We start from the raw sequence: 24,820 nt of genomic DNA, 5'->3' as shown, positions 1-24,820 counted from the left end.
TGAGACCAAAGGGCCTCCTGATGAGCCGCAATTCTGAAGTCTGGCATCAGGGAATTTAATTGAGCTCCCCGCCACTCCTGTTTCCTACATGGAAAGAACTGGTGCACATCCCACACAATCGGTTCTCCTTCTTCTTGTTCCGGTTACCGAACCTGCCCAGGCCTTCCACTGACAGGTCCACTCTTGGAAAAAAAAAAAAAGAAAGCAAAATTAGCCCGCCAAGAAGAGGGTCCCGCCGCTGCGCGTGCGCCGCCGGCTCGGGCCGTGACGTCAGTGAGCGCGGCCCGCCCCTCCGATATTAGCAACCGGAGGCGTCCGTAGCAGCAGTGGCTGCGGAGATGTACGAACTTCCGGTCGTCCGGGCAAGCTGTCGTCGCCGCCGAAGCCGCCGCCGCAGTCACCGCCACCTGCCGTGCGGGCCCTCGGCCGGCCGGGTTCTCGGCTCTAGGCCGGTTCCGGCGCGCCCATGGTCGGCGCTGCGGAGGAGCGGGAGGCTGGCCCGGCGGCTGCGGGGTGCTGAGAGGGCTGCGTGGGGACGATGCCGGCCCCGCGCGGCAGCTCCCGGCCCGGCCGCCTCCTGGCTCCGGCCGCCTTCTTCCTGCTGATGCTGCCCGCGCTGAACGGGTCCCGGGCGGCGCTATCCACGGCGCACAGGGCGGCGCCACGATCCGGGCTTCCCGAGGCCGGGCCGCGCACGCAGTCCCCGCTGCCTCCCGGCCCCACCGCGGCCCAGACCCGGGGCCAAACTCCGGCCGGAGCCGCCGGACCCCGAGGCGCGGAAGCCCGCAATGGCAGCAGCCCCGCGGCGGGGTCTGAGGCCTCGGGCCTCGGAGGGAAGGCCGGGGAAGGCTCGCTGGGTGGCAGCTTGGCGGTGAGCCCCAACCCTGGCGACAAGCCCATGACCCAGCGGGCCCTGACCGTGTTGGTGGTGGTGAGCGGCGCCGTGCTGGTCTACTTCGTGGTCAGGACCGTCAGGTGAGGCGTAGCCTCGATGGCGTCCCCACCCCCAAGCGGCCCAGAGCCAGCCCGCAGACCCGCCCCAGGATGCTCGGTGTGCGGCTGTCACCTGGGCTTGAGTCCCCTTCCCCCGCCCCGAGCGTCAGGGACTGCCGTCGAAGACCTGCTGCAGGTGGGCTGTCCAAATGGCCTGTGCTGCCCTAACCTCGGTGACACAAGCCCATGCCCTTCATCTACAAACCACTAACCCTCCTCCAGCCGGTGTAGTTCCCCGAGGCTTGCCTGTGGCTTAAAAGACACCCTTGCCTTGAAGTGGACATGATGTCCCGTGGCCTGGGATTTTGGTTTCACGGCTGTGCAGTACCCTTCCTGCTCCGCAGTTGGTGTCGCTTGTCAGCCTTGTGCCTGTTAGAAGGCACTCCTGTTTGCAAGTCAGGGTGCCATTGACCCTGACTTGCAAACAGGGCCCAAGGCATGTCTCACTTTTATAAAACTTAGACCGTCTTCCTTGCCAGTTGTATTTCTTGGCGGATGCCCTTTCTTAATCTACTCCCAAGTTGTTCTCAGTTAATTGGATACCACATCTTTGGATAGGTGTCAAACAGAGCAAGACCCCACCGGAAAGGGCCCACCAAGAGGAGAGCTGAGGAAAAGCTAACGGATTGGATGCTATTTTTATGACATTTGTCCTGGGTTATTGTTTTCCAGATTAGTTCACACCTTCCCCATCATTGCACACTACCGTTATTTGATATATGTTGTTAAATCGTCAAAGCACGGTTTCGTTTTTAAAAAGTATTCATGAAAATGGAATTCCGACATGACTTGATTAAATAGTGTTTGATTAAAAAGGTAGGTGCTTTTGGCTGTGTGGTCCAAAGAGTATTATGGAATTTGCTTTTATGACCCATCTTAATATTTGGCTGCAGTTTTTAAAACTCTTTTCCAAGTAATATCTTACAAGTGTATAAAGTGCGAAATATATACTGGTAAGGTTTGGAATTCTACACTGAATCTGATATTAAGGAAATACCTCTTGTCAAACTTTGGTGTTGCATATTAAAAATAATGTCAGAAAGGGGTATTAAATTGTTCAATTGTTTTCCAAATTGATATGTATTTGAAGCTGGATTTCCTTTGTATCCATTAACCAAATATTGCAGATGATTGGTTGCAGAAACCGATTTGAAAATCTAGTGTTTTTCTTTTCTGTTTTTATTTTGTATATATACAGGTTAGTCCAAATGTTAGACTTTGAAGGAAAACATTGCGCCGTTCTTTTTACTATTTTTGGTTATATGAACAGTTAACTTTCTAAAACATTTCAAATCAAGTATTTAATTTTTCTCAGAGTTCATTGATAGGTTAGATAGCTTTTAACATTGTCTAATTCAACATTGTCTAGCTTCCCAGTGACAGCTTGTGACTACCAAAGTGAGACTACTTGATGTTAAATCTTAAAGGAAAATTAAATTATTCTTCTATATGATTGTTATTTGATACTTTGTGTAATTCCTGTAAGGTACATAGGAAACGTGGGTAGAATGATACTTTTGTCGGCTTTATTTGCTTTTCCTTTTTGTTCTGCATTATTTAATTTATAATCTTATGTACACATTTATCGCCTTTGCTTTTTTCTCTTCATTTCTGTTAAACCTGAAAGAACTCATCTTTTCCTGCTTCTATTAGATGATTCAGTAACATGTTGTATGGAACAGCCAAACTCAGAACTGTGACTGGTAAAAACCGAATACTTCAGGCAGCATTTAACACATTGGTGTAGTCCAAGTTCTAAATTTAGTTGGCTGCCTAACCTCCAAAGCTTGATTGATGCTGACTAAATGTGGGGATTTCCAGGACTCATAATCTTTACTTCCAGATTATGTTTTCATCCTCAGTATGGTGGTTGCTCATTTTGGCTCCCTTTCCAAAATATGTGTCACATCAGAATTGCTTGTTTGTGCCAAGGGAGAATTCCCACAGATCATTTCTTTAACTGATGATACGAGGTGAAATGGAGTATTTTATTTTATTGGTTTTTCGAGACAGGGTTTCTCTCTGCCTTTGGGGACTGTCCTGGAACTAGCTCTTATAGACCAGGATGGTCTTGAACTCACAGAGATCCTCCTGCCTCTACCTCCCGAGTGCTGGGATTAAAGGTGTGTGCCACTAAGCCTGCCGAAACCGAGTATTTTAATAGTAAATTTTATTTTTATTTTTTATTGTATTTATTTATTTATTTATTTTGGTTTTTCGAGACAGGGTTTCTCTGTGTAGCTTTGGAGACTGTCCTGGAACTAGCTCTGTAGAGCAGGCTGGCTTCAAACTCACAGAGATCCGCCTGCCTCTGCCTCCCTATCATACTAAGACTTTGAAAATGTCTTAATCTAACTTAATCATAAATATTTGGATAGAAATACTTTATACTGGCAGTATAGAAATATTCCAAACAATGATATTCTTTCTGTAGAGAAACTTGAGTAGAGAAACAGGAGTATTGCAGGGGCAAAGCAGACATCATAAGGTGAATACAACCTTTCTGTGAAAATGGTTCTTGTCTGTTTCCTTTACTCTGTAGCCATTACTGAACCTTACAGAGCACTGTGCACAGCATATAGAGAGCACACTGTTGGCTTAATGATACTTCTGAATTCATTCCTTATGGTGCTCAATAGGTAAGTGGCAAAAACCAGAAACTTAAAGGACAGTTGCTACTTGGCTGATAGAACAAAGAAATATGAAAATCCCAGTTACTACTTAAATTTCTTTCTTCTTTGTAGGACATTCTTCCTATATTAAAATGTTTAAGGCTAGAAAACAATCATAGAGGGTTACTACAATTTTCAGAGTTATGTGTTGGTTATGTAAAAACAGTGCCTATCATAACTTTATGATTTTGTTCTTGTCTTAAAGCAGAGTTTCTTTATTTCCCCCATGATCTGTCTTTTTTTATTCAGTGTGATGCATCTACTTTTCCTTCTTTAGGAAGTTACTTGGTCTCTCCAGTCTCTGAACTCTATGAAATAGAGATAAAGAGCTCTTTGAAATGGTGGTGATGAACACCATGTTTAGCTTTGATAGCCTTTAGTCAGCCAGTCAGTATTTACTCAGCTGTCCTCCACTGGGCAATCACAGTATCGTTTTGAGATAAATCAACATTACTGCCTCTGCGGTACTTCCAGCCTGGAGGAGCACAGGGACATTCATCCAACAGTTACACAGATAATTAAAACTTGCAGCAAATACCATTGATGTATCCTGTCCTCACTCTGTCCCTCCTTGCTAGTGATCCTTTGTCATTTTTCCATCTTGGCTTCTTTGGATGACAGGGACCATGTGTATGTACAGTTATTGTACAACAAGTAAAAGTAGAAATAGAGTAGTTATGTCTGGGTCCTATCAATACTTAGTATTCAGAAACTACACAGCATTAATGTTTTGAGTTTTTCCTCACCACTTAAAATGCCTATGAGAAGAAGTTACGTTTTGTGATTAGGTTATGTTGTTATGATCATTTTATATTCTTTCGGGCTGGGTAGACTTCACTGCTCTCTAAATAAAATTGTAATTACATTGTCTTAAGACAGTCACTAAAGAGAAAGAGCATCTTCTGCAGTGATGACATGGAAGAGATGGGCTAATAAAAGCATCGTTGTTGTGCTTGGGAGTGTCAGTGGATGCTGTCATTATTTTTCACCAAATTAAAAAAGGGGGCAGGAGAATCATATAACTTATTTTAACTGGTTATTCATTCTGGTATATTGTAAGAATATTGTTTTGTAAATCACAAGACCACTTAACTTTGTAACCTTGGTTAAGATAACTTAGGAGGTTGTAAAGACACAACATTAATGTTTAAAATTTAAAGTTTGTGTGTGTATCTTTAAAGATTATAAAGGGTAAGGATTATGAGCTACACGCCTCATGCCTGCCACATGTGTCTGCACACTAAATAGGGATTACTTCTATCACGGCTGTTTGTATCTCATTAGTCGAGTCTAGAAAATTTTACTATGTGTTTTCTAATTTATCCACCATGTTTTAAGACTTTGTCATTTATTCTTTTGATATTTAGAATATGCATATATATGTGTACCCTATAAGTACACACAATATATTTCATGCCTCTGTTTTTCCAAAAAATTACTTAATGATTGGAACTATTTAGAGTCAATTTTAAGCTCTATTTATTTACACTGCAATATAATGAAGTTGAAATGTAGATTATTTTCTTCAGTATGAGTAATACTAATAAAATATTAAACAGTTTAATATGTGTTTAATGTTTGGAAAGTGTTCCACTGTAACAAAAATAAATAAGAAAATCTTTATAAGAGATTAAAAAATAGTTCAATACCATGCCAACACATGAATAGGAGTGTTTCGTGGAATTAATTGAATAATAAATTATAATTCCTGAGGCAAATGACATTTGACAATACTGTGAATATTTGTACTAAAATTAAATGTTGCATATTGAGTATATGTATGGCAACTTCTTTAATCATATTTTGTGGAATTTACTTAGAAATATGGATTAGGAAAATGGTGTTAGCTCAGGTAAACATGTATATAAATTAATGTGTATATGCAATGTATATTCTTACAAAACTAACAAAACATGAATATTAATATCCTAAATAAATATACATATAGTAATTAAATAAGTGCCCCCAAATTTCCAATGTCTTATGTCAATTTATAGGTATGATATACAATATGTAAATTATGTATAGCATTGCAGTTAGATACTCATCTGAGAGATATTCGCCTTTGAAGTGATTATAAGAATATTGGTTTGATAGTGCTGGGCAAAGAGTTGGCTAAGGGAAAGGGGGAAATCTCAGTAGAAACCTGAAAGGATAATCATAATACAGTCAGATTTCAAGGGGATAAACCTGGGTAGTCCTGGTTTTCAGATCATTCTTTAAAACTGGTTGGGAAGTAAATGCATGCTAAACCTTTGGAATAGCGGTCAGAAAAATTACCAATACTCACATCTTCAATTTGAAGGACTAAAGAGAAGTCTACTAGTTTCAGAGGAAATTAGATTACTAAAGTTGATAGAAATATGCTTTCATTAGACACTATGAAAGAGGTGATATGTAATGCAGTAATATAGAAGAATCTCAGTTCTTTTCTAGGAATACACTCAGAAGGATCTTAGGATTATGGCATCCATGAAAAACATTGATGTGCCCTATTTTCATCTTTAAGCACATTGATTTATTTTTGAGATAGCATCTTTTTTTGGGGTTTTTTTTTTTTTTTTTTTTTTTTTTGGTTTTTACCAGACAGGGTTTCTCTGTATTGTTTCATAGGCTATCGGTCCAGCCTGGCCTCGAACGCACAGAGATCCGCCTGCCTCTGCCTCCCGAGTGCTGGGATTAAAGGCGTGCGCCACCACCGCCGGGCGAGATAGCATCTTCTGTGTCACAGGCTGGCTACTTAGCTTAGAAGGACCTTGACATTCTGATCCTCTTTCCTCACTTCCTTGGTGGTGAAGGTGAGTCCTGTAACTAGAGCTGTCTACCACTGCACCCAAATTTTATGTGTGCTGGGGATAGACCCAAGAGCTTTGTTCAGGAGAGACAAGCAGTCTTCTAGCTGAGCTAGATTCCTCCAGTAAGACCCACTTTCAGTGGAGAGCATGGTTGTTTGGCCGAGTACCCAGTTGTCTCAGCTTTAAGTCTATCTCAGCATTCATGACAGCACGGTGATTTTCAGGGCTTTTCTCCATCAGTGCCTGAGCACAGGAAAGCATGAACAGTCAAGCAGACAGCAGACTGAGTAGCTGGCCTTTCCTTACGAGTGTAGCATTGACTAGTGAAGGCTAGCCTTTGTTCTTTTCCTGGATGTCAGAGTGTGCCAACCTCTCTGAGGGAGCTCCTTGCTTTGTACAGTTCACTCCATGTCTCTCACATGTGTTTCCCATGTAAAGCTCTTGTATTCTGTATTGAGTTATTAGAGCTGTCACTAGGAAATGCCCCAGGCAGAGTGAGTTAAACAACAGAAATGTAGTGACTCAGTTCTAGAGGCTGGAAACTCCAAAGTGCTGGTATTGACGTGGTTGGTTCATTCTAAGAGCTGTGAAGGAAGGATCTTATTTAGTCCTGTTTGCTTAATTTATAAATGATTGTCTTATTTTCATACAAGCCTATAGATGTAATGGAGAGGAAAGTGGTGGATTGAGTAAGAATGGCCTCCATGGTTTCATACATTTGAGTGCTTCGTTCCTAGTTGGTGGACTGTTAGGAAGGATTAAGAGGTTTCACCTTGTTGGAAGAAGTATGTCACTAAGGGTGAGCTGGGAGCTTTCAAAAGCCCACACCTGACCCATTGTCTCTGCTCTTCCTATTGCCTGTGGATCAGGAGGCAAGCTCTCAGCTATTCCTGTCTACTTCCTGCCGTGATGTAATGGATTAACCCTCTAAAACTGTAAGCAAGCCCCAAGTAAATGTTTTATTATAGTTACCTTGGTCATGAGTCTCTTCACATCAATAGAACAGTAGCTAAGACAATCCTCTATCAATTTAAAAAATGCACACACACACACACACACACACACACACACGAGAGAGAGAGAGAGAGAGAGAGAGAGAGAGAGAGAGAGAGAGAGAGAGAGAGAGAGAGAGAGAGCACCTTTATTCCTGGTTCAGCTTGAGTCCCTCTGTAAGGACCATATATCAAAATAAAAGCATGTTCTGCAGTTCTTGAGTTAGCTCCTCAACTCCAACTCGGGGGGAAAAATTTGGAGGACATTGTCCAGTCTATGTATCACTATAATTTATTATTCATATCTTTTTCTAGAAGACTTTCCGCTGGTAACTGGTATGTTTGGTTGTGGAAATGGGAGTAGGTTAAATGAGAAATGTCTAGTTTGTCAAAGAGTTTTGATTATGCAGCACATCCAGTTTTGATTTCATGATGAAAATTGTAAAGAACTAACACTGTAGCCCACTAAATGTCATTTGCTTATATTACTATTACAAAAATTGCTTCAAATGCATTCTTGTTCACAGGTTACTACAATTTTTCTTGGTTACTTTTATGCTAAAGAAAGTAATGATAAAAAGTTTTTATATTATGCAACTATGCAAGCATTTAAGTATATAGTTGTATACTTAACATATTGAAATCCACTCTGCTTTATGTGTAAGTACATAGAGGATTCATATATACACATGTGTGTTCATGTGACTGATTCATATGTTCCTCAGTCTAGTTAGGATGTATTACAAAAGAAAGAAATTCTATGACTTCTGTTGTTTCATACTCAATGCATTCCTTGCACATATTCCATTAAAAGAAGATAAAAAGAAACAAATTTATGAATCAGATCAGGTGTTCACACTTTCATAGAGTAGTAAAGTGAAATGGAGTTTTATTCTATGTGTTTACTTTATGTGGCATTAAACATTTTTACATAAAACTTTATCATGCTTACTTTAGTACTTTTATTTTGATTCAGTAAATAACTGATGGACTAAGCTGAATAAATTTAATGAAACCTTAAGGAATCTGCATCTATGTTAAGAAAACCACTGAATCACTGACTCTGTGATTAAATGTAGCTCAATGGAAAAGTTTCATTGTCTCTGTCATTTCAGAGTTCCATACTTCTCTACTTTTTTGGATAATATTTGTAATATTCACTAGGAACCAACAAATTTGCTTTCATGTTGTAGTATGTGTTTGTTATACCTAATTGAAAATAATGCATACTAATAACTACTTATGTAATTATTAGCATATTCATATGTATAAGAGTAAAGAATATAAGGACTGGATTTCAAAATCTCCTTTACATTTTGAGTGAAAAATAATGTAAACTGGATAGTAGAAGATAAAAATAACTTTTTTACCTTGATATCTTTGTTTATTAAAATGTGTATTTTATACTTAGCATTTTAAGTAGTTTATTGGGTCATCACAGTTATTTTAAACTTTTGTGGGTTTTTTCATTTTTAAATTTTCCTTGAGAAATACCACTATGTACAGCAGTGTTTATATAGCAGTTCATATTTTTATGGGATGTAGCAGTCATGACCATGTAGCCATCATTGCATGTATCACTAGAATGAGGAAAGACATTTTTAGAGACATAGCATTTAAGTTGTTCTTTTAATATAAGACTTTTAAAATGTGTTTCCTCTTTTTATGAGTTAATACATATATTAAATGGTACATTTATTTTAATCAAGATGCATCTCCCACTTATTAGTGTTTAGTACTTAACTATTCTGTCTCTATGAAATAGGTTCTTGTTTTCAAGAAATTCTTGAAAGTTAGTATTTACATATATTACTAAATAAATCTACAATATAAACTATAGCAAGAGCATGCCTAGAGAATGCGTAAACTGGAACAAATGATAAAAATCCCTAAGTTAGTACAAGACTGGTATATAATGTTAGACAGATGTATTTATTTTTCTTTTTGCTGAAAATTAAGAAATCATTCAATTTGTGAGGACTTTAATTGTAAATGGATGTTTCTTTTTTACCTTCCAGTTCCCAAATAACCACACGAAAGCTTATATTAAATATAAATGTTTGGCAGATAGCTCAGGCTTATTACTAACTAGCTCTTACATTTAAATTAACCCATTTCTACTAATCTGTGTATTGCCATGTGACTTGTGGCTTGTTACCCCTTTTCTACATGTCCAGCTTTCTAGGCAACTGGCTGGCTTCTCTCTCGTCTCCACCCTTCTTCATCCCAGTCGTCAGTTTGATTGTCCCACCTAACTTTATCCTATATTGCTATAGGCTGAACAGCATTTAAAAAGTTAACCTATGAAAGTAGTACACGCAGTGTACAGAAAGAGTATCCCACAGCATTTAATTGTAGATAAAGGATTAGCTGAGGTTAATCCAGGTTACTAGCATGTTGCCCATTTGATATATATGACATGGGAGAAATTTGTTACCCAAGATAATTTCACATGACATGAAGTTCCTCATTGACTGGGAAGTCATGTGATTTAGAAAACCCACTGAAAGAATTGCACAAAGAGATGACGCTCTATTGGGACTGTCAGTTTCCACAACATGGGCTGCATAAGTCTTCACTCACTGTGTACTCATTTTCAAGTCACAGGACTGCATGGGAAAGGTCACAGAGATTTAAGGAGCTTCTTCATTACCAGTCATTAAGTGAAAAAGACCAACAGTGAACGACTTTCCTTAACTTTTTTTTTCTTCTTTCCAAAGTAACCTCTTTTAGGTTTTCTGCCATGTGCTTTAACAAAACCAAGTTTAATCCCGATAAACAAGCTAAATTCCATCTGCCAGCAAGCTCTTGTAAAGTCCTAGATACAAGAATTTTTAAAAATATTATAAACAAAACAAAATACTAAGACAAAGATATGACAGAAATCATATTGGCCCATAAAACCTAAATAACAGGAGAATTTTGGATCCTGTTCTCCATGATACATGTGAATGTGTACAAATATGCATGTTTATGTGTGTTTTGATTTATATATGCATTATAAATTTGTTAGTTTATGTAATTTCTTACTATAAAATACTACTTTATACTTCACATTGTCTTGTTCTGACTAGTTAAAGCATTTACTGAGTTTTACAATGGTTAAATATGTGATGTTAAATACTGTTTACTAAATCCAGTTTCTTAGTCCATCACCTATAGATAGATAAAGATAGATTTGTAAGAAATGACTTTTGCAGGAACTCATAGACTCTAGACCTACAACTGGGAAGCCTACATAGGACCAAACCAGGCCCTCTGCATATGGGTGACAGTTTTGAAGCCTGGTCTGTTTGTGGGACCCGGATCTATCCCTAGTGCATGGGCTTTTTAGAGCCCATTTCCTATGCTCAGCCTTGAAGCTGTGGTGGGGGCTTGGTTCTTCCTCAACTGAATGTGACTATTTGTGGGAGTCCCTACCCTTTCTGAGGAGTGGATGGGGGTGGGTTGTGGGGAAGTAGAGGGTAGCATGAAGAGAGAAGTGAGGGGGAACTGTGGTTGGTATGTAAAATGAATAAAAAATAGAATAAAAATGTACAATATAAAATTTATATATTAAAAACAAGAGAAAATAAATAACTTTTGGAAGTTATATTTTTCTCCAGACATAGTAATATCTTATGAATTTTGATTCTGAGAATAAACATTTTATACTAAAAAGCTAATAGAGTGTCTATTGGCTAATCCAGTTCAAACATTGATTTTAAAATGTGTATGTGTGCATAAATGTATGGGTACTTTGTCTTTCAGGGTTCCCAGAGTCACTTTTGAAGAAGTTCTTATTACTCTGCCATTTGTGCTGAAGTTAATGTCTCAAATATCAATTAACATTATCTTAAGCTGAGTAAATTATAGTTTTAAGTAAAACCAATTTCATCTGTGAATACTTGCTGAAATATTTTTTTCTAATCTCCCAAGGGTTTTTGCGCAGCACTTCTTGCTGTTTATATTGCTGAAGCTATTTCATTGGATCCCCTTGGGCACTGGCTGCAAGTCCATAGTTTTCTATCACTGAGTCAGAAATCACCAGCATAGTGACACTTGCTCTCTATTCCTAAACATTTTGGTTAAGTTATGGCCCTAGTTTGATTATTTTTAAAATCCCAGATGTTCCTAATGTGTAGTCCAGGTTATGAGCCACTAATCTAAACTTGAGTATATATCTAGGACTTCCATTATCTGACTTGGTGGTGGTAGCAGCAATGCTTAGTTGTGTCCATCACATGAGATAAAGATTGGAATTGAAGGCTTCAGGAAATTTTAATATCTGAAGTAAGGCTTGAAAAGTCTTCTTGGGGCTGGAGAGATGGCTCAGCAGTCAAGAGTACTACTACTCTTCATAGGGCCTTGAGATCAGTTTCTAGCATCCATGTGGGGCATCTTAGAACCAACTGTAACTACAGCTGCAAGGAATATGACACCCTCTTGCTTCAGGCTTATGTGAGCATCCACACAAGCTTCATTCACTCATAACTACACACGTAAAATGATAAATAAAAATAACAAATGACCTCGCAACTTCAGTTCTCAGACGTTGAAGAGAGTAGAAAGTATACTAGACAGGAAAAATGTTGAAGCCATACAAATATATTGGAATAGATGTATTTAAGGAATTACTAATAATCTTTAGTGCTAAGTTGATTGTTTTGATATTTCTGAATTGTAATCATTTTTGTACTGAGTGTGTGCTTGGTAGGAAACATGCATAATTTCTTTAATTTACAATTATATATTAAGTAATGATTAGACTAATAAAATAATTTCACTAATTTATTTGTTAAATTTAATAGGATGAGAAGAAGAAATCGCAAAACGAGGAGATACGGAGTTTTGGACACTAACATAGAAAACATGGAATTGACACCTCTAGAGCAAGATGATGAGGATGATGACAACACCCTGTTTGATGCCAATCATCCTAGAAGGTAAGTTGGTACAGTAGTTAATAGTGATGCAGATATTTGCTCAGATAACTGAAGCACGATAATATTTTATAGTCTTTATTCTAGCAAATTGTATTGGTTTCTGTTCAGTGATGTCCTTTGTTTTGCCCAGCCCACAGATCTCATGGCTTTGCTAAATTGAATGTAACCAATAATATACATTCCCTAAAATTAGCCTTCTTTTTGCATATTTCTTTGTTGTGTTTTGGGTTTGAAATTTTTCATTCTTGCAGTATTCATTATTTTGGTATATGCTTGTCTTTGAGAAATATTTAGTAAACTTGCTTTTATTTTTAAATTCTGAAGTGATTTTGTTTATTGTTTGGTTTATTTGATTTGCCAGTAGTACTTCCTGACAGAACTTTAAGACTGGAAGTGTGTTGTCTGGTGATGTCTGTATTCAGATCTAGTCTCATGGCATGTCAAGATTTTCCTAAGGGGTTTGTTATATGATTAATATCTGCAAATGGAATGAGGGGAGACAACAAGGGTTACAGCGTGTAGGAAACATATGCTAAGAGAAAGAGAACTTTCTTGTGAAGTAAAGTTAGAGTCTGGAATCACATAAATCAGAGAGCACAGAAATCTTTTACTTGATTAAATTTATTCTTTGACCATGTCATACATGTGTATAGTACATTCTGCCTAATCTCATCCTCTCCCTTGTTGTCCTCTTTCCTGGAATCCCCACCACCCTGCTTCCTACAAGTCCCTTTCCCACATTTGTGTCTTTTTGTGTTGGTTCAGGTGTATTGAGTTTAACCTGGACTTTGTGTGAACACAGGTATACAATAACCCACTGGTGCATGGTGGTCTCACAGCTAGACCCATAACTGATGAGAATGATGTCTCTTCATGAGAATGGTTTAGTAGGCAGTCGCTGAGCAGGGAGGACTAAGGCCCCAGTTCACGACTGGCAATTGACAGGCCTAGCGTTAGTAACTTTGGTGCCGATGACTCAAGCTGCCCTGTGCAGTGCTGCGTCATCCTCCAGAGACAGCGTTTCCCAGTCCCTTTCTGTCTTCAACTGTTGCTTTCCGAGGCGTGGGTTAAATCCCAGGGTTAGCTCTCAACCAGCACTTAATAAGAACACCTTGAGCAATGGTGACTCTGTACTAGTGTGTTCTTCACAAAGAGATGCACGATTAAGGATAAGAGAAGCATTTGTCTGTGGCTACAAACAGATATGTAGAATACAGTTTGTTCCATGTCAATTTACCCAAACAACAGTAGGGAATCCCCAGTTAGGCCCTATGCTCCCTAGCTCCTAGCTTTGTGGGTTTTTGTTTTGCTTTGTTTGTTTTTACTATGTTTATTACACCAGGCATGAACTCCCCTCTGCAGAGGCCTAAAATCCAGTCTAGAAGCTGTTGGTTATCCTTAACAGTGTGTTACTGTTGCACTGGCGGGCATACCTGGCAGGTTGCCATTGTGGTGTTAGGGGTTAGGATTCATGCAGGTTGTATTGATACAGAATTGAATAGCCTAGTTTTTGTTATGTTTGTTTCAATCCTAAGAGTCATCTGTTCTTGGGATGGAGATATCCTAAATAGCTGATTAGCATCACTCCTGGAAGCTACTATTTACTGAAGAAAATTCTCAGTGCTAGAGACAGGATACCACTTTAACAGATAATGGTAGAGAGGCTGAGCGGCAGTCTATATGTCCCTCTAGCCCTGTGAAAGCTATCAATGAGAACATCTGTGCTCAGTTCTAGCTCCATTTTTTTTAATCACGCATCTCAATGTGTGTCATCTTCAGCAATGGGTATTATCTTCATCTGGTTCTGATGGACAAACGAGGAATGACAGGAGCCTGTATTGTTTGGTGGGTAAGACTAGTTTTATTGGTTGTTTCTTTTTGAGGTGTGGGCCAGCTTAATTTGTTAGCTTGTATTTAAAAATCAGTGTATTTAATACATACTTATATTTACATTAGAATCAAAAGAAAATAATATGAAGTAGTTTTGAGAACAAAATCTTACTGAGTAAATAGAAGATGATCTCATCTTGGGCTCCATGTGAAAGAATGTAAAACAATGGCATAGAATCTAATTTACTTTTCAAAATTATTATTAGTATAATATGCAATGGTGATAATTGTATTTAATTATGCTAGGCACTTATGAGATGTCTGCTATATACATTCATAGAAAGGAAAGACATAAAATGAAATTAACAGGACATCATTACCTCCAAAGAAGAACTCAATTTTAACTCAGTGTATCTATATGAAGCAGGTTGTAGATAGAATGTGAAACATGCTCCATACACTCATGTGATGGTTTCAGCTGCTAGCATTGTTTTCTCAGGTGTCATACCATTAGCCAGCAGAGCCTTCCCTTAGAAAGTAGGATACTGTCAGTGGGACATAACAGTTCAATACCAGGCCCCCGTTTCTCCCACTTTGTTTCCTGGCTGTGGATACGGCCATCTCGCATTCCTTCTACTGCCATCCTTTTTCACGATGAGGGATGGGCCCTTCAAAGTGTAAGCCAAGTTCAACTCTTACTCCCATGAAGCTAACCAATGCAGGAGTTCATCAATGACAAGGTTGCAAAAGGCAGAAATAACTACCTAAAGCAGTTGTTATGAAGGAGAAGCTTCAGAAACAGAAGGAAAAGCTCACAAAACCACCATGTATACTTGTATGCCATCAAGTTTGTAACCTAGGAACCAAGGGTAAATTCCTAGATAAACTGGAGAAGGTCACCTCTCCTACTCCCTGCTTTTCCTCGGTTACCTGTACTTCTTTAGTTCTTTGTATAGCGTTGAGGCTTCATGGACTTTTATTTTTATTAAAAAAAATTTAATTAAACTTTTTATTTTACATACCAACCACAGTTTTCCCTCTTTCCTCCCCCTTTGGTAAGACTGTTAGTACCCAGGTATTCTAGCAACTTCTGGCTTTATAAGGAGAACAGAGATGGGCAAATTGACCAGTTTCCTGTGGTTAATGCTCTATTAGACTTAAAGGGCTAGCAAGACAAAACAAAAGAAACTTAAAAACAGTTAACTTGGGATTCTGCATTTTTATTAATTGAGGTTACCAAAACAAAAACAATGGTAATATACTTTTGGAGGCCAGGCATATTTTTGTTTTGTTTTTTGTTAATGAGAAACCAATGGATAGAGACACAAAGTAGCAAAACCAAATTGTTTCTATGTTCTTCCTTTGTTCTCTCTCTCCCAGATCTTTCCTCATCCCCCTACTCATTCAACTGCATTCTCTCTCTCTCTCTCTCTCTCTCTCTCTCTCTCTCTCTCTCTCTCTCTCTCTCTCTCTCTCTCTCTCTCTCTCTCTCTCTCTCTCTCTCTCTCTCTCTCTCTCTCTCTCTCTCTCTCTCTCTCTCTCTCATTCTCTCATTCTCTCTCTCATGTGTACAAAATCCAGAGTCTAAAGTTATTCTTAAGAAGCACCTGCTGGGCTACATCTCCAGCTCTGCATTCATGTGTTTCCACTAGAATTGTATCACTGCTGTTATTTCTTTGTTCACTGACAGAATTCATGAGTGCAAACATTAGGGAGTGGAGTTCCCTTGCCCCTTTGGTAGGACTGTTATTAATTCATTCAATTTTGTAATACACATATTTACATGCATACATACATACATACACACCCATGCACATAGGTTTTTTGTTTGTGTAATAAACACTCAGAGTCTTAATATTAATTATAAGTGTTTGCCCAGTGGCTCAGGCATATTACTGACTAGCTCTCACAATTAACACACTTCTATTAATGTATGTATCGCCACATGACTGTGACTTATCAGTATTATTTTGACGTCTTACTCCTGTAGCTACATTGGGTCTCCCTGACTCCACCTTCTCTTTCTCTGTATCTCTTACTGGTTCTGTTCTGAGCAGCCATTGGCCAAAACACTTTATTCACCAACCAGTAAAGCAACACATATCCGCAGCAAGCAGAAGGGATCCCACCTCAGTGTATGTTGCACATTTGAAAAATACTAGGGTTGTAGAAAATTGTATGTATTAACAAAGGTACTGCCTTAAATTGTATTTGACATGATATCAGAGGAACCCACCAGCAGTGTTTCCCCTCTCTATTTATTTCTTTTACTTGATTCTTCCCCACTTTACTCTTCTACTCTGTTTCTCAGTGTTCCTGTTGTATTGCATCCATTCTTTAGACCCAAGCTTCTAGTAGCTCCATTCATCTTTTTAAAGTACAGATTAATGAAGTAGAAGAGTTGAGATACACAGCACCCCCTTCCCGTTTCAGTTGTTATTAAAAGTAACTGTATTCCGTGGTGAGGACCGCTATTGATGTGCAGCAAGAGCAGGTTTGTAGCAGAGACTGGTGACTGGTGACGAGTTTTCCGTGCTTCTGCCTGGATTATATTTGTCACATACTGTGCCATAAGGAGGAAATTAAAGTCAGCCATCAAAGAAGGGACATGAAACTGTTAAAGTTTGGAATTTGTCCCAATATGGAAAGGAAAATTCCTTTGCTGACTGGGATTTTTCTGATTTTCTCCTTCGACCTATTGAAAATTCAATAGAAGTACTATAAAATCCTACCCAAGCCTTGGGCTAGAGCTCAGAGGTGGCATTCTTACCAAGGCAGGGTGGAGGGGGGCGACCAGAGCAGATCCCTGTTGTTAACCTAGGTGGGTTCACCCAAACCTTAGTAACAAATTCTAAAGGGAGGGGGCTAACCTAAGTAAATCTGCCAAGCATGGTTTAAGGTGGGTATTTTCATGAACTGCTTTCTTTTCATCACTTAGCCTGTTCAGAATTCTATAAAAATATTCTAAGTACATGGATAAGGTAGATTAATGAATATTATATCTCTGCTACCATAACCTTGCAAACAAAGTCTGCGGTTTAGTTTTAATCCTTTTATAATTCTTTATCCAAATTTGTTTCTTGTGTTTGCCTTTTTAACATTTTTTATGCTCTTTAATTTTTATTTTACTTTGTAAAGTTGTAATATAATTATATCATTTCCTTTTTCCCTGTCCTACCTCCAAATCCTTTCATACACTACCCCTTATTCTCTTCCAAATTTGTGGCTTTTAAAATTTATTGTTATAACACACATATGTTTATATGTATGCATACACATATGCATACACATGCACATACACACACGCATATATACTCATGAACTTGTAAGTGTAACCTGCTCACTCTATATAATGTTACTTATATAGAGTAACATGTTTTCAGGGCTGACCATTTTGTATTGGATAACCAATTGATGTGGTCATCCCTGGGTAATGATGCTATTTCTTTTTACTTAGCATTCCTTTGTTGCTTGTAGTTTTGTGTGTGTGTGTGTGTGTGTGTGTGTGTGTGTGTGTGTGTGTGTGTGTGTGTAGGGTTGAGGCCTTGTGGTCTTTCCCCTCTAGTTTAGCATTCCTGTTGATGTTGTCCTCATTCAGCTCATCTTAAGCAGTTATGTTTGTAAGACTTTGTGGACATTCTCAGGAGATACAGTCTGACAACAAACTGATTAATTCTCTGACTCTTATAACATTTGCACCTCTTCAGCAGAAATTCAGACAGTTGTAGATACCAGTTCACCTGCTACTCCTATTGGATGAATCTACAGTGCGCGCACGTGCGCGCGCGTGCGCACACACACACACACACACACACACACACACACACACACACACAAATGCTATGTGGACAGACTTGTCTTGAACTTGTGATCTTCCTGCCTGAGCCTCCCTAATGCTGAGATTATAGGTGTGAGCAACTATGTCTCACTTTTATTACCATGTTGTATAAAAAATTAACAATGGATCTATAATTTATTAGCAGAAATAACACTTCAAATGTAATGGGTAGAAAATATCTCAGTAATTGATGCAGGTTCCTGACTTGGGGACACTGAGGTAGTAGCACTGTAGCAGGAGTGACTGAAATGGCAACTGGTTACTTTCAGGTGCACTGGACACCACCCTGGGCTCTTTACTAGGAAGGTTAGCAATATGGCTTCTAAAGTAGTTCTTACAACTCTCATGAGGAAAAAGAAATTTGGGGCTGAGAGAATTTAAATAATGTTAGACTTACCCTGTTACAATCTAATCCCATTTATTTAATATTCATTTAATTTTTACTGTACCTTCCCTCATGCTAAGACCTCCATTCCTATTAGTTTTCCAAATGTGTATGCGTAAGTTGGGAGTGTGAGACTTGTGCTCTCTTTCCTGCTGCGTGAAGAGCACTCGTGTTCTGAGTGATAGATAGTTCTTATAGTTAGTGTTGATCATATTGTACTTCTACTGTGTTAATGCTTAGAAAATTCTCATTTATTGCCAGGAAACAAATCATTTCTAGAGAGGCAGAGGTGTTTTCTTGCTTACAGTTTAAGAAGTTAGCTTTTGGTACTGTTGTTTGTAAGGAGTATTTCTGTCATGCTATTGTTTAGGGACTATCAACATAGGAAGAACTCATCAGGTTTTTAAATAATGGGTTGAGTTTTCTCCTCCTTGGACAGAAAAATTCAGAACAGACTGCCTATTATTCCTAAAACAAAACGAAACAAAAAGTTAATTTTTCTGAAAAAAAATTGAGATTATAATTTATTATATGCCAATAATCACTTTAAGTGTTGGAAGCTTAAAACAATTTCATAGTACAAACAACAAATAGAGATAATAAAGGTGCTAAGTTTAACTTCTATCAAAAATAAAATTATTATAATGCTGTGTACTAGAAGACAACTCTAAGATTAAAGCGATGATTTGTAAAACTTAGTACTAATGTCATTTTAATGCCATGCCAGTAATTTGTATCAAATATGACATTTTAAAGCCTTAAATTTGCTTCCTTACTAAGTTCACTCTGCTGCTTTAATATTGTATGCTCATTATAATTTGTACCTAAAGATACCTAGTCATAAAATGCTTTCTACCTGTTTATATCAGCCTGTATCAGAAAACAGATTTGATAAGTTTTGACATGTGCGGTAATTAGCAGGACTTTATAGAGCTGGGGGTACAGATGGGTGACTGGAGAGTGCTGTGACATACACTGTGCAGTTGAACGTGGTGAGCTGACATGGGTCTTGCGGGTCACTTGCAGCTAAGGGACTGGCTTAGCCCAGTCTCCTGAGGTGGAGTTATTCTCGCCAAGTCACTGTCACACCGTGAAGGCTGACTGCATGCCAGACACTTGGCCCTGCTTTCCACCCTGTAGTGTTTGCCTGTCCATGCTTTGAAGACCACTATTAAAAATCGCCAATAATCTTCCCTTGCAAATTGTAGTTTGATTCAATTAAAAAAGTGTAGAACTTCAGCAACCAACTGACCAAAATGGTGTTTTAGAAAAGAGGCGCTCATTTTAGGTCACAGTCACCTGCATCTTCTGAGTGACTTCCAAGCCGCGCTGCACCTTCACAAGCACAGCTGTCTTACGAAATAGAAAACTGAGATTTTTGTTTTTTTAGTTTATTTACTAATTGATTACTATCTTCCCAGCTTCCCCAAATTAAACAATATTCCTGACTCAGAAAATACAGCTAGGGGATTAGGAATTCTTTAGCTATGTGAGACTTGATGATGAGGATGAGGATGAGGATGATGATAATAATGGTAATTGTAAAAGGCAATTTCAGACAGTTAATAAAAACCCAGAGCCAAGCATGGTAGATTATGCCAGAATCCTAGACCTTGGGAGACTGAAGCAGGAGGATTTCTGAGACTACAAAGTGAGGTCCTGTCTAAAAAGAAAAATTTAGGTTGACTCCTTCAGTATATTTTAGGTGATTAAACAACAAAACATTGCTTTAAAAACTTGTCTTAAAGCTCTTCTACACACTGGCACATACAGGCCAGTGTATATCATGTGACTGAGGTAAGTGCACTGGAAATCATCAGAGCATTGACTGCTTTGTTTAATGAAAAGATTTTATCCATCTTTTGTCCATTTCAAATTGTGGTGAGTTCTGTAGAGATTCATACCATTACTTACTTAAAGTCCTATTGCTTTTAGGCTGACCACTAAAATATCTAAACAAGGTGCTAATTGAACTCTTACAGTGGAATAATACTCATGCAAGTGTTTTTCTTACCATTTCCCAAGTACTTCTGCACTTTCCATCTCTTTGGAACAATTTGGCAACTTCTGATTGCAGTTGTACTTCTTGGTATGTGAGATTTTTATCATCACAGAAATTTTTTAATTTCGCTTGGCTAGGATATATTCCATCTCATGGTAAGACCCTGTTCATAGGACAGGCCATGCTGGCAGCCCTGTCTGCAGTGACTACAGCCTGTCCTAATTGGTTTCCAACTTCAGTGTCTGTCCCTGCCCAAATCAGCTTCTTCATAGACATAGGTCTCACTGCTCGACACTCGGCACTTGCAGACTGCACCTTGCCCTCTTAACTCTGGTCTGCCAGCCCACCTTTATAACATCTGTTGGATTCCTTCTTCAGAAAGAGGAACTTGGGTGTTTGTTTTTTTTCTTTTTTCTTCTCATATATTGCTAATGTCATCCCGGTTTTCCTGAGAAAGACCAACTGAGCTCAGGATAGTAGTTGAGAATGGCATATTGACATATTGATGATGTGTTATTTGATTTATAGTTCCTTTTAAAAAATGCACATGATAGCCAGATAAGTTCTTGTGAAAGAGGAAGAAATTGTGTGTCAAGGGGAGTTCAGAGTTCCAGCCAAGCTATGGTATTGTATAAACATGTACTTGTTCTCAGCCTGTGTGGCTGTGGAATATGGAGTCAAAGTAAGAAGGCCATGGAAAAACAGAAACAAAACTCTTAGATTGACTTTGTCAGTGAAAATCGCTCCCAGATCATTGCATGCTTTTGAATAAGTGAGTGATAGATACTCTTGCGTTCAACATTCTAGATGACCACAGTGATTTGTTAGTTATTCCCTGCTAGACTTAAGAACGAACCAAGCTGCAGTATTTTGAGCTGCTTCACATAGTTCAGTGAGGAGAGAATAAGAATGAAGATTCATATTGCTATAAGTATTTAAAAGAAAAATGAGAAGACATCCTGATGTTTGTGTTTATTGAAGAATGTGTCTCTTGTTTGTGTGGTCACTTGTCCAAAACAGGGTCTGACTGAGTGAGTAGCCCTGACTTGCCAAGAATTTATGGCAATCCTCCATACCGAGCAAAGCTTTGTCTTTTATGTGATTTTTTTTTGTTATCAGACTGTAAATATCTAAAATATTGTTTTTTCATTGAGTGTGATTTCAAACTTTTGGCTTTTGATTGCATTTAAAAGCTGAAGCAGAATTAAATAACTATTTATAGAAACTATAAAACAAATGTAAAGATTACATTATATGGAGTCAATTTAAATCATTGGTTAATGTTCTGTGAGGAAACTTTATTATGAACATAGACATGGGAATCTATGACTCAGTATATTATAATATATAAAATTACTTTGAATAGTTAAAATTACAGTTTAAAGGATAATATCCAAGGCAATTAATAATGACAGTATCACCTAGTCATAGTGACTTAGGATAAAGACTTTTTCTTTTTAGCTGTATGTTATTCCCCTCAAAACTTCTGAATATTTAGATGTGTTTAGGCTGTATATGGAAGTGTTATTTATGTACATATTTATTCATTTTACAGGTGAGACTGTGCCTTTCATGAGAAGACTTCATATTTCTACTGAGAACAGATTTCTATGTCTAAGGAATAAGAAGCCACTCTATTGAGGGGAGGGGAATTTAAGTTGCATACATTATGACAACCTTTAATTTGTTGTTGCTGCAATAAATATTGTATCATTTTGTTATATCTTTGTATATTTGGAAGGGCTCTGTATTGGGCTCCATGCTGTTAGGGACAGACTGTACTGTACTTGATTTTCCATTTGAAGATTATTTTAAGATGGTATTTTCTGAAGAGTTTGTCCCTTCCTTCCACCATATTAGTGTAATTTGTTTTCTTTTAAATACTTATCAGTTGTTAATTATTTTTGTCAGTGTCATAATTTAAAGAACTATAAGCCACAACTAACTGGTATGAAATAATAATTAAAATTCTACTTTACTAAAAATTTCCCATTTTTGGGGGAAAAAGCCAAATTTGTTATGTTGTTGAGTTTTTAAACAGTAGAAATCTTTGTCTGTGCTATTATATGCAAAAGAATAAATGTAATTTAAAATTATTTAAGTGATACAGACAGAATCTGTTTACAAAATAAACCCTCCATTGTTATATATTAACATGTGTGTTTCTATGTTGTCTCTATATACTTAGTTCAAAATGTATTTTTCCCTAGCTTAGTGTCTCACACCTGTAATTCCTACAAAAGGCAAATTTCTCTGAGTTTGAGTACAAGATAAATGGGGCAAACGAGGTGAAATATCTTCTTAGAGGTGAGATATTTTGGAAATCTATGAATTTAAAAGGCATTTGTAGTTTCATAGGAGAGTTAATTATGAATCAGATGGTATGGCTCTAAGTCTGAGTTTTCTCAGCCATCGAGAGATTGAAATATTCTATCTGCAGATTTGACATCAGGAATTTATGTAGAGATTAGCTTCATTATCTCACAGCAAATCCAATCTCATGCAGGTCTGATTTTACATATTTTCAACTGTAGAAGACTTAGAGAAAAGGTCTTGAATGCCCTTGCTGCTAGCATTAGTGAGGTCGTTGAAATGTGTGACGGAATGGGGTAGTCCCCAGTCCTAGTGGCTTACAATAAGGACTTATTTTTTAATTCATCAGCTTTACTTTATGGTCTCTGGTTCTGTTCTGTATTATAGTTTCAAGAAATCTATCTCAAATACTAAACTTAGCTATTTTATAGGCTACTGCATCATGATGATGAATAATTTCAATTTACCCTTCTTGTATTGACCCTAGGGCTACTCCCATTTGATAAGGCCTCAATAGATACTCCTCTAACTAACAGAACAAGATCAAAAGAAAAATGGTTTTATTTTTAAACATAACCCAGGCCTGTAATATTTCAAATATTATGCTAAAAAGTGTTCTTGTCACTATATGCTAAAAAGTGTTACTGTCACCACATTTCTTTCATGGATAAATCTTTGTTGGCTGTCCCTCTGGAATATTTCACGTGGTGCATCAGATTGGCTGGGTTCTGGTCCTCAGGAGTCTCCCCTGGACTGTGATGTACAGCAGCTTGCTGATGTTGAGTGTTGGTGGAGAGGTCAGCTCAAATGCTTAACATGAATTTGGCTACTGGATTCTGAGATCATCCTAAGGAACAGTGAAAAACAGTAACATCTCTTCAGATTTCAGTTCAGATGTATGTGAACACTGACTCTGGAACACTCTGTTCATTAAGCCTGTCACCAAGATTAGTTTAAAGTCAAGTGAAGGAAACTATAGTCTTCCTGCTCATCATGTGGGAAGCAACACAAACACACAGAAGGAATCCAGTGGTGGCCAGTTTTGGAGACCACCACCTGTCCAACTACCAGGATTCATATCCCTCTTATGTGCAACAACAGGCCAGTCTTTCTCCAGTGTTCCTCAGATTATATCCCATTTCAGGCTTGACTGGAATCCTAGGATTTATACATTTAAATTTAAAGGCAAGATGAGGGGCTTGGATATAGTTAAGGAAAGTAGATGCAATTCCTCAAACATGGTTTCTAGTTAACAAAAGAAATACAAACCTAAGAGACAAATGATCTGTTCAACAGTCAGTAGTGCAAGAGAGATATACAGGTTTGAAGTTCATTACAAATTCAAATTCTGTAACAGGAGTTACAGTGTAATTGTAGCATTAAAAAGTTATGCTTATATATTTCTGTGGACTACTAAGTGGCATCTTGGTTAAATTCAATGTTGAATTGTTAAATTGGATATCTTAAACTGTCTCTAATCTCTAATATGTAATTTATCATTAAATTAGATATCTTAAACTGTCTCTCATCTCTAATATGTAATTTATCATGAGAACATGTGATACTTGTCCTAGAGGTTCTGAAATAGCACTCAGTTATTAGCTCTTCCTGTCACCCTTATTCCCCAGCACATGTCACTGGTTGGTTGGGTTCTAATTGTGCTCCAAGGAATTGGATCTATGTCACTTGGTTTGTCCTCTAGGCTGCTGACACTTGGCCCTAAGGCTTTCCTTTCAGTAAGGTTGTATGGGCTACATTGATTTGAATAACTGCCTGGGCCTGCTTTATGTTGATAGAAATTTGAGCCTCCTCCTTCAATTTCATTGGGGTTTACTATCCCCCTATCCCTACCCCTGCCTTGTAGATAATGCTATCTTCATGGTTTCTCTTTTCTCTAGAGGGTTTCTCTGTTTTGTGGTTTATTCTTGATGCTGCCTTGCCATTTGTCTGGTTGAAGTCTACAGGTCTTGATATTTACAAGAGATTGCTTTATTTGACTATTTGTTTATGTTATACATCCTCCTTCCATGGAGGTGTCATTAAATGTTTTTCTAAGTGCATGATTGACCAGAACC

The 24,820-nt window shown here is 38.1% G+C and overlaps 1 protein-coding gene across 2 annotated transcripts; it reads left to right on the top strand.

Annotated features, from left to right (window-relative positions):
- Positions 1–325: 325 nt before the first annotated feature.
- Fam174a (family with sequence similarity 174 member A) lies at positions 326–22,586 on the top strand. 2 transcript variants are annotated; one of them, XM_013118486.3, is made up of 3 exons: positions 332–975; positions 12,243–12,377; positions 21,988–22,586. In XM_013118486.3, exons 1-3 carry the CDS (start codon positions 539–541, stop codon positions 21,989–21,991), a joined length of 576 nt encoding a protein of 191 aa, XP_012973940.1. In that variant the 5' UTR covers positions 332–538; the 3' UTR covers positions 21,992–22,586. The 2 variants fall into 2 exon arrangements, with proteins under 2 accessions (XP_005077239.1, XP_012973940.1); XM_005077182.4 differs by lacking the exon at positions 21,988–22,586 and having other exon boundaries at positions 326–975; positions 12,243–12,381.
- Positions 22,587–24,820: the final 2,234 nt, after the last annotated feature.

This window comes from Mesocricetus auratus, unplaced genomic scaffold, assembly GCF_017639785.1.
Source record: "Mesocricetus auratus isolate SY011 unplaced genomic scaffold, BCM_Maur_2.0 Super-Scaffold_100010, whole genome shotgun sequence".
Taxonomy (NCBI): domain Eukaryota; kingdom Metazoa; phylum Chordata; class Mammalia; order Rodentia; family Cricetidae; genus Mesocricetus; species Mesocricetus auratus.
The sequence above is the reverse complement of the archived record's forward strand: the minus strand, read 5'-3'. Positions and strand labels throughout refer to the sequence as shown.

Coding starts and splice junctions, on each gene's coding strand:
- Fam174a (XM_013118486.3), top strand. CDS start 539: ATGCCGGCCCCGCGCGGCAGCTCCCGGCCCGGCCGCCTCCTGGCTCCG. Junction 976..12,242: donor TTCGTGGTCAGGACCGTCAG/GTGAGGCGTAGC, acceptor TAAATTTAATAG/GATGAGAAGAAGAAATCGCA.